Genomic DNA, 11,156 nt, shown 5'->3' on the forward strand with positions numbered 1-11,156 from the left:
TGTGGCGCAATTCTAGACTTTAGATCCTTAAGGAGACTCTGCAACATAAAGAAACATTGGTAAGGCGATGCGTGGCAGCATCTCGTCTGCATGCGTATGAAACTTTGGACCTTACTAGCTGTTGATATGGAAATATGTGGACCAATCGCGGACAAGACTCTGTCATCCACGGACCCATTGGAGCCAACCTGTTTGGAGCGCTCAGCATACGTGGCACAATTCCAGACCTCGGAGCCTTGCAGAGACTCCACAGTATTAAGAAATACCAGAATGGCGACGTGTGCCAACATCTCGCACTTTCAGGTGGATGGGTAGATGTTCTCATGAAAATACGCGAGCGATCGGATCTCGTTTGCGTGGGTTAACCCGACCAAGAATAAATCGAGTTCACTCGGTCAATGAAGAAACTGCAGCTCAGTTAACTCAGTCGATGAAGGGGCCGAGCTAATACGAAATGCTAGCCGCCAACCTTGGTTAAACCAAAACAAGAATCCAACCCATTGAAGATCTCTTAGATTGATTATTAGTGATGGGCTGAATAGAGGGCAAAAATGGCCAACATTCTTGGTGACTCAAAGGGGATGCTTGCCTGCTAAGCATAGATCAGTGGCCTTAAGCAATCCATTGGGCATGGAGTCACCAAAAAGAATGGGACGTCATTCCACCTCCAACTTCACAAAATTCTGGAACTTCACAAAATTACAAAATTTGCTATATCCTGATGGGAATAGTTGTGTTTGTGCACTTCTTGGAAAGCTGAAAAACACCTACCATACTTTGTACAGGTATTTACAAAACAAAAAATCAAACAAAGCCATTAATTAGCTTGTTGAAATAGATGCGCTTCCTCACAAGTTGGTTTCTTCTCCCATGCAAATGGGCAACTAGACAAATCAGCAAGTATGACAAGCATACTGCTGCACTTTGAAACACCTTCCCAATGCTGAGGAAAATGAAGCTCCCCAGCACTGGGACATTGTCTTCTTGAGCAAGACATGCTTGCTCCTTGTTGTCTTCACCCTGATACTTTGGAATGAGCATGATCGGGGCCAACTTGCATTGCACCAGAGCTAGATACCTGATTGGGCATCCTCTTAATGGCACTGGGTCTAAGGAATCATCCCGATCACGTTGTGCCCTGCAACCTCCAAATCCTTATGACCAGCAGGCGTTGGCTATGATGTTATGGCTGATGGTGTGTGTGTGTTTCTTCATGTTGTGGCTGCAACATATGTTCCTCCCCAAGCCCATGTGAATCCTTGCAAACAAGGAATTGCAACTCTTGCACTTGTGCAGGCTATTGTGATGTGGAAGAAAGAGTAGGTTGTGTTGCTTTTGATCCCTCTGTTGTAACAAACATCATGCTCGTCAGCTTCACTTGTAGTTCTTTTTCACATCTTTCCTTTTGTGCAGCTAACACCCTTGCAAGAATTGCCTCATGCTCTTGTTGTTTGGCTTCCAACCACCTTGCAAGCTCTGCCTCAGACTACCTTCGTTGTGCTTCTAGCTATTGCAACTATATTTCTCCTTCTGGAGTATGTGTTGGCTCATGAGCAGCTATTTGTACCTCATGTACTTGGGGCAGTCTAGGCAATGTTTTGTTGTCCATTCTATCATGGGAGACCTCTTGCTGCAATACATGGTCTAACTCTTCTTTTTGCAGCACGCCCTCAGGTTCCACCATAGGCTCAAAAGCCAAATTTTGTTCCTCAAGATTAGGAACAACTTCATTATTCTTCTCCTGCTTGACTCCCTGTTGTAGCACATGTTCTTCAATTGGTGGCTGCTCTTTTGTTGTCTCTGATGTGGGAAAAGATATATCCAATTCATTAACAATGAAGAATGGCCAATAATTAGCTAAGTGCTCAACATCATCAACATGTGGAGGTGTCTGATTTGTAGGCTAATATTTAGGGAAGTTTGAAGTGGAAATTTAAGGAGGGCTGCTTTGTTTGAAGCTGGCAAATCTGCGCCTTGGAGATTCTTGAGCTTCAACCTCTTGCATTTGGGCAAGCTTGAGCCTTGCCACCTCCTCAAATCTCTTCTATTTGAATTCTCCCTCCCGCTGCAACCTAAGGAGGACCCGTTGAGCCTCATTGAAAATATCATATGCCCCAAACACCATGGTGCGAACATAAAGGTCATTCTCCCACATCTCCTTATCATCATGCAATTCCATAAGCCAAGAAAACATGAGCATAACATAGGAAAAATTCCCACAATCGGTATCTGGGTATGGGTTTTCAACATAGTTAAAAAACTTGGAAAGGTCAGCATACCTGGACCCCAAACCACTTGAGCGCTCTTGAAGCTCAAAAAGATTTGAATTGAGGTTTTATTCGATCCTCCTCTCCTGCTACTCCTTGAACTCCTCGACTGTGATAAACTTGGAGGGGGAAATTTTCACATATTCATGGCCGTAGATGACATGATGGGTCAGAGTAAAATCAGCCTCCTGGTGATCTAGGTAATTATGTTGGTCGTAACTAGGCTGTGGTTGAGATAAAGGGTGGGAGGGCTGAGGAATGGCCTCTTCATGATATGGGGGAAAGTGGGAGGTATCTCTATGAAGGGGATCCATGATAAAGCATTTAAGAAAACATCTTTATAGAAATCCCGACCAAACATAAAAATTGAAAATCATACCAGCACTTGGTTTGTTGAAACTGATAGATGCATAGAGTTGCCATGGTGTTAGATGAGTGCCTCTAAAGGCTGATTGCACTGAGAAAAACACCCAATTTCTCAATGAATAGATCTCAACTGGCTAGCCAGTGTACTTATGAAGCAGAAATCTATGTCCCACTTGCCGTGCCAAAAGCTATGGTATGACCGGTGGAGGTTTTGGAAACAGATTTGAATCTTTGAATGTTAGTCCCACCAGGCATGCCAAAAACTATTGACACAAAAGTTTGCACCCTTGCTTGAGTTATGACCCTCAAGCAACCTTGTGTAATATGGAAATAACCTCCAAGTGTGGGACTTACGCTTTGAGTTTGAATCTTCGGAGAAGGCCAACTTCCTCACTATCAAGGTGCACCTAAACTATTGCTTGAGAGGACAAGGGAGAAGGAGAATAGAATGTAAAATGCTGAAAGGGAAAGGGGGGATGATGCACCAGGGTAGAACTAGGGTTACAACTCTACCTATGACTGTAGAAAACATCAACGAAAACCTAAAGTACACTAAACTTGACTCCAATCTATATCCCAAATGACATGCAGGTTCGAAATTGATGAAATGCTGAAATGAAAGTTAATTTTCACTACGCAACAATTGCCAATAGATTAAACACAACATGTCTAAGAAAATAGAAGGGAAACATCCACAACAAGGCAATAAACATGCACAAATAATGAATGGCAAGAAGAGGTAACAGGTAGAGCTATCTCATTAATAGAAGGCAAAAGTTGCAGCGCATGATGTTGCTACAAAACACAAGCAGAGAAGAACCCTTAAGAAATGTTTACAACTTGCCTTTATAGAGTTCAAGCATAACTTGAATCTAACTTGAAGTTCAAACCCCAACCAGGTGGAGTTGAGTTGCAAAGGAGAGCAATAACTGAAGAATAAAAAAAAATCTCATCATGAAGTGCAATCTGATGCTGGAAGTGATAGGTGGGGCAAAAACAATGTATCAAGCTGCAAGAGATGAAATCATCAGAAATCTGATAATTTCATGCATTAAAGAGGCATGGAGTGCATTGGCATCGTGGAAATAAGGCCCAAGAAGTCGTTGGGCATTGAAGAACAGGCCTTGTTAGTGTGTCATGGCTGCAAGAAGCTAATTCGCTCACAAAATGCGTGGTTGACCACCGAGGGGGGGAGGGGGAATTTGATTTCCCTGAAAATAAATGCCGGCCGTCGAGATAGATCTCTTTTGAAAAAGACAGCCCGGATGGCGAGGGAATCTCCCCAACAAGAGATTAAGTCACCACAGTCGATGCAAATCTTCCCCTCAAGGTGAACAACCTAGATGTGTTGAGGAAACCCTCCAAGATGCACCAGACCAACAACTATCGTGCAATTTTGGCCTTTGGAGCCTCGCGGAGACTCCGCAGCGTGAAGAAACGTTGGAATGGCGACACATGGTAGCATCATGAGCAATTCTGGGCTTCAGAGTCTCATGGAGGCACTGGCGTATGAGGAAACGCTGGAATGACGACTTGTAGTAGCATCTCGTGCCTTGCCATTTGACAAAATAAATGACAATCTAATAATCTTCTGTTGAATCTCTGTCGTCGATCTACGCAATGCATGTTGAGTTAAAAAACAAGCACCGGAGATGGGACTCTCCATCATGTGGCGCAATTTTGAACTTTGGAACCTTGCTTAGACTCTGAAACATGAAGAAACGCGGGAAAGGCGACACATGGCAGCATCTCGATCGCATGGGTATGAAATTCTGGAGCTCGCTAGCTGCTGATATGGAAATAAGTGGACCAATCGTGGACAACAAGACTCTGTCATCCGTAGACCCACCAAAGCCAACATGTTTGGAGCGCTCAACATACTTGGTGCAATTCCAGACCTCGGAGCCTTGCGGAGACTCCACAGTATGAAGAAATGCTGGAATGGGGACATGTGGCAGCATCTCGCGCTTTCGGGAGGATGGGCAAATGTTCTCAAGAAAACATGTGAGCCTTCTCATCTTGTCTGCATGGGTCAAGCCGACCAAGAATAAACCGAGGTCACTCAGTCAATGAAGAAACTGCAACTCGGTTAAGAATAAACTTAGTCAACTCGGTTGATGAAGGGGCCGAGCTAACACAAAATGTTAGCCGCCAACCTTAGTGGCTTAACCTAAAACAAGAGTCCAGCCCATTGAAGATCTCTTAGATCAATTATCAGTGATGGGCTGAATGGGGGGCAAAAATGGTCAACAGCTACCATCCCCAATGAGGATTTTACCTTGGCCAGGGTTTCCCTAGTTAACAAAATATGGTGTTATGAGTTATGAGTTTCATTATTTTATGGTTGTTTTTACTGTTCAGCATAATTAGTTTACTTTCATATGCAAGTTATAATTAAAGATGTTTTGGGCAAACATTTGTGAAATACTGATTCAACTCCCCTCAGTATTCCTATTTCTAACACTCTTTTCTCCTCTTTACCCTTTTTCTTATTAGCATTTGTGATAAAAAGGGTGGTTGTTGCATTAGTAGATTGGACTACTTTAATTTTCAACAGTCCATATGTTCCTTGATACAAGGAATTAGTCATTTCGAAGGATTTTCGCTGCATATTTTATGATGACAATTGGGTATGATGGGTTTACAAGCTAATTAGGTGCCCAAAGTATGTGGAAATTACATACCATTAGTGGGCCCATTTGTCATGGATAGTGGTTTGCTAGGGATATCCCTTTCTTGGGCCACCTTTTCGTTTCCCAATTAGGGTTTTGCCTTGTCACACATGGCTTGTCTGTTTCCATAGGTGCGAGCTTGAGACTTTTGTTGCCTAAGGAAGGACAGAATGCTTGAAGTCTCTAAAAGCTTCACTTCAATGATACAGTTTCTTCAGTGTTTCTTTCGAGATCTAGAAAGTTGTTAGATCATCAAGGATCCCATACTAAACCCTAGCAATGGATACCTTTAGTGCTAATCATTTGTTTGGTTCTGCTTCCTGAACTCTGCGGGTAGGATTTTGACGCAATAATTGGCTGACAGAAAGATCTAAGGATCATTTTCTGTGTGTGCTTATTTATTTTCTTTTAGCTGGAGACATAAGGGATTTGCTAATTGGGCTTGATGGAACCAAGCATGCTGTATATCATAGAGAAGGAAGAAACACTGTGATAGCCTTTAAGAAAGCCATGTGCCACATTGCTGCCATCTGGGCAGTGCTAACAGCTGTTGTGCATGGTATTGTTTTGTTTTGTTTTGGGACATTTTGAAGCTCCATGTGCATGATCAATGCATTTTTTCTCTTGTCTTGGGCATTTTGAAGTTCCATGTGTATCATGAATGCATTTTTTAAAGGTGTATGACAATATTTGTGTTGTAATAAAATTACCTGTATGAAACCAAGTCAATGATTTCAGAGCCAATTTGGAATGGCAATGCAATGCAGGACTTATCTTTGCTGGTGATTCATGGTGCTAGATGAATCACAGTGTTTTTTCTCTTATGTCATGCTTATTTTTTGTTGGAGCCAGAGATTACAGTTTGAAATCTCATTTGTTGTTGGCTTGGCATGCTACATCGTTCATGGTGCCTCAGTGAAATCTCAGTGCAGCTTCCATTGTAATTAACTCTACCTGGATTGAAATTAACTACAATATATCCTCTTGGAGGAAGGAGATCGTAGCAGGAGGGCTCAGGGGGAATTGGTACAGGAAAGACTGGAACATTGTGTGGCTTATTGCTTATAGTGTTGTTATTTTTATAAAGAAAGATGAAATATAAAGAATTCACACTAGGATAGTTGGCATAGATTCTTTATTCTCCACTGCTGTATCTGCACACAGATGGCTTCCTTTCCAAATGTAAGAGTGTCCTTTCACTTGATATGATTTTGTACTTTCAATTTTGATGCATTTGCACCCATTCACACACACCACAATAAAAGACAGAAAAGCGGTTTGCACAATATAAATATCTGTAATACTCACTAAAAGATGGTAAATGCAAACAATTGGATAAATGGTTTTCAGATGGATGAATTTGGATGTTTTAATACTGTACCAAAAGCGATTCTTTCTCTACATTGTTTTTCAGGCTTTGTTCAGGTAATTGATTTATTACTTTATTGCAGTTTAAGTGAGTCACAACGACGTGTGGTATGGACCAGCAACATCAATATAATTCGCCATGCTTGGATTGAAGAATGCATCATATCTAGGAAAAGGTTGGAGTCAGAACCTTACAATCTCAGGTACACCATATCTATTTGGAATACACATTAATCAAGTTACGGATTGGATTTTAATAATTCTGTATGTTTGTTTAGAATTTGATAAGAATGCCTAAATTTTGGATGTAATGTTTGACTGTATTCTTGAATAGAATGAGATCTGAAGTATATTGTTGTACAGGAGTGACAAGGAACTTCAGTACGTTCCTGCTTCAAATTGTATTGAAGTCAAATCTGGCTCACATTCTATCTTTGAGAAGACAGTAATACAATCAAATATGGGGAACAATTCTGTCACAAGTACTCATAGCTGTTCCAGTATACAATCTGATATGGAGAACAGATTAGGCTTTGATAATCAAAGGACTTTCAGTATGGACAAGACCAACTCTGAAAATTTCAGTGCAGGGGCACGTAGTGAACAAGAGATACATTATTCACCTGGACATCACTATGATCTTCCAGAGCTTAATGGAATTGATAATGTTGGCCATAGTTTTGAACAATACAATCATTCTTCTGACGTCGTTGAAAACATGAGTCAAATCTTACTTGGGGTCCCATCCAACTTTTATTGACATGCATCACGTCTAAGTATTGTGAATACTTGGTTTAATTCCACCAAATTGGGAAGAAACTGAAAATATTGCTGCACTTCATGCAGAACAATGAAGTTCCAATATGTCGATTTTTATCCCAATTTAGAATCATTGCCAGTGCCAGTGAACACTGGATAGCTGTGTGGGATAAATCTAAACTCTGAAAGAGGCCATTGGAAGAGATCTTGTGTATGTTCCAAAATGAGTATTAATATCAAAGGACTTTTCTCAACTACTTAGCTAATCATGTAAAGCAGGGAGAACACATCCATTTTTTTGACTGCACCTACCATCTTTCACTGGATATATGAAATTTCAATATCACATGCAATAAAATGAAGAGACAGGAAATGATTCGCAGTCAAATGACATCATATTCAAAATGTGGCATTCAGTCCTGTGTGTTGGAGCATACTGAAATTTGGTATGCTTCCTTTTGGATTATAAGAGCATGCCTTGTCCAGTTTCTACTAATTCTTCCAGGGAACAAATAATTTTAACTTGCTCAAGCAAATCGGCTGTAAGTGTAAATTCATACCAGAAAGCAGAACCCGGGGGGCTATGCAAGGCAGTTACAATTTTAAAATTATTGTAGCCTCTCAAGGGCAAATGTTAAGCTTGCTTGGTTTAGAGCATATTTCATGGCAAGTGTTAAGCTGTGGAGAGCTAGCTATCTACATATTTAACAAATTTATAGAAGTTGAATTTTATGGCAAGTTGAATACAGAGTTACTATTTGGACACTATAGCTCTTTGTGGGGAACTTTGAGATGACTTAATATATTGCATATATTTTGTTGATATGTAGTTTATTGGATATCTTTTTGAAAATTAGATTATTCTTTGATTGGGATTGCCTACATATATTGCCATACGTCCATCTTTATGTACTATAAATTTCAGGAGTAACTCTTTTTTTGCTCCATGCTTGCTGAAATGGATTTACAAAGAAATATTTCCAGGATTGGATGGTTTGAAGACAACATACAGACCAAGACTTGGTTGAGGACATACAAACATAACTCTCAATGACAATTCACATGTTCAGAGAACTTACTGTTTCATGGAAGTATTATTGAATGTGTTGTCTATAGACTTGAAAATAGCATTTGGCATATCCCCAATAACCTTTATAACGAATGCACACAAGTTATTCCTTTGTAAAGAAAAGTAAAAAAGCAACTGTGCAAGGAATCAATTGCTTATTCTCGTAGTGTGGAAAGCTTTTTTTATTAATTATTATTGTTTGTTGAAATTATTTATTATTATGTGTTAAGCTTGAGTAGACTCAAACCCAACACCTCCCACATGAGAGGCTCACAAGTTACCATTGTGTTATAGGCTCCTGCCTGTTCTGTGGGAACTTTTACAATGTAATGTAGACTTTATTGATTTGTGAAGAATGGTAGAATGCTTCTTAAAATCATACTTTCTATTTAATGAAGATGGGAAAAAAAATGTATGTATTTCCATTTCAAATTTACCAACTTGTCATGCACTTTTATAATTCAAGTCAATATTATGTTTAAAGGATATTTTTTGTGGAAGTCATTGTAAGAAATACTTTAAAAAATAAAAAGAGAATTGTGGGATATGTAACAAATGTGCTTAATTAAGGCAGGTTTTTGAAATGGCTTTGTCATTTTGTGTTGAAACCCTTCGGTGTTATGTTGTTTATCATTTGCTAGTGTTGGGTCATTGTCTTTTGGCCCATCACATGGTACCACTGGTTCATTATCAATAATTATTGTTGGTTATCCATCTATAGTTTCACTAACTGTGAATGGTTGTGTCCTACATTGAGTTTTTCTTGAGGAAACCGTGGCCAATGGAAACCCCAGTTGGGATTGAACCCACAAGAATATTATGCACTAATCTGAAAGTATCTTTGTAAGGAGATGTGGCCTTGTTAGGAGTCATTACATAGCATTTAATACAATGGTCACTACTAGGAGACAAGATTTTGTTAGAGGTTTGAAAACCTGTTAGGAGTTGATAACAAAAGAGAGCACACTTGCTTGAGAATGAAGCTTGCATCCACCTTTTGGACTCACTGTTAAAATATAATGAAAATATTATATAAAAAATGAATTGTAACATTGCATCACAATGATTGTTTAGTTCCATTGTAACTCACATCTATTCTATTCTATAATTCAACATCAAAGCTTGCACATTACATCATCACATCATGTTCCATCCATATGTGCATGCATGCCAAAAAATCTCTTTTATACCCTTATGATTAATTAATATTGTCGGCTACATTGACCCTTCACAAATAAGTCTGTTCAATTACAAATATATAAAATTGGACCACACTACCCAAGAGTTAGAAGGATTTAACTCATGGGTAGTGTGGTACAAGTATGAATCTTCTAACAAGGCAATTCAATTTTGTTAAGCCAAATTTTGCCCGATCTCATAAACTATCTTGAAACTCTGTCATATTTGACTTGATCTATTTCACATCTCTAAAACGTGTGTTAAACATCATATTAACAAGCGACGATGCCAACAACTCATGTACCTTGTATATACCATGTTTCCAACATTGTAACCTCCTTTGATAACATTGTTGTCATTGCTGACGAAAAGTTTCTAATTGTTTCTTATATTCCCTTTTTAGACATAAGCATTTTTCACATATCATGACAAAAAATGATTGTTAACCCATGCAAATGAGGTATGTTGACATTAATGACATGTGATCACTCACCTAATGCTCACCTGCCAATAATCTCCCCCTTTGGCATTGAAGATGACAATTAGTGAAAAAAGACTTGGTGTCCAATGTCAAATACATAATGCTCTAAGTAGCTTGAACTGACAATGATCTCCTCACAATATAATTTGTACATGTGTTATTTTTCACTCTACCACTCGTTTGACATCAATTGCAAAGGAGAGATGCTAAAAATCTTCTATGTACATCAAACCAAACTTTTCCATCTAGGCAAATATCCCTCTTACGAGCCTCAAAATATCTACAAAATTAATTTTCAATCCTTGAAATTCAGTGTCCCATGTCTTCTTTATACTTTGCTACTTGTATCTCACCAAATAAAGCATATTCAACTATTTATGTTGCCTCAAGTTTCGTAGGCATGAATATTGCGTAAGATTTTTGAGTGGCCTTTAGCATTTCCAATTCCTTCTGTATAATATCAAGCTTTGGAGTGACAAGACTCCTTAGCTCTTCAGATCTCCTTTGGACTGTATCCTTCTCACACTATAATGTTTTTGTCTATTGACTTGCTAACTTCCTTATTAAAATCTGTGACAACTTCGTTAGAAGATTCACACATTGTAGCTAACTTCTCCAATCTTTTTGCTTCCTTTTTAATCATTTTAGTAACATTTGCCACATGCTTAGTTGATATTATACAATGAATGTATATCTTTTTACCCGTTGAAATACAAGCTTGAATGTCCTTAATGCGTTCCTCAACTAGTTTGGTTTCACTAGCAATGGAAGCACATGCCTTATTAAACCTCTATGACTTGTATTCCTTGTTTGCACGTGCTCCAACTACTTGCTCTAGAGATTAAATAAGTATCAAAGTCATCTAGCACCCTATCCGATTTGCTCTTAACTTTGTTACTTTGAAAGGTGAATGACATAGGCAATATCTTATTTATATTGTCCAATTCTCTACTTAGCACTCTTGCCTTTTTCTCTGTCTTTCTTTCTTGAGCCTT

General features: G+C 39.0%; 1 protein-coding gene across 2 annotated transcripts in view; it reads left to right on the plus strand.

Moving 5' to 3' along the window:
• LOC149549941 (DNA ligase 4-like) overlaps positions 1 to 8,255 on the plus strand; it is a 166,159-nt gene extending 157,904 nt beyond the window's left edge. For both annotated transcript variants that reach the window (XM_089793146.1, XM_089793147.1), the window contains exons 16-17: positions 6,757 to 6,876; positions 7,037 to 8,255. In XM_089793146.1, the coding sequence (XP_089649272.1) occupies positions 6,757 to 6,876; positions 7,037 to 7,433 (517 nt within the window). In that variant the 3' untranslated portion in view covers positions 7,434 to 8,255. The remainder of the gene's footprint in view (positions 1 to 6,756; positions 6,877 to 7,036) is intronic.
• The last annotated feature ends 2,901 nt before the right edge of the window (positions 8,256 to 11,156 follow it).

Source organism: Cupressus sempervirens, chromosome 7 (genome assembly GCF_028749045.1).
Source record: "Cupressus sempervirens isolate cs-2001-9-10 chromosome 7, ASM2874904v1, whole genome shotgun sequence".
Classification (NCBI taxonomy): Eukaryota; Viridiplantae; Streptophyta; class Pinopsida; order Cupressales; family Cupressaceae; genus Cupressus; species Cupressus sempervirens.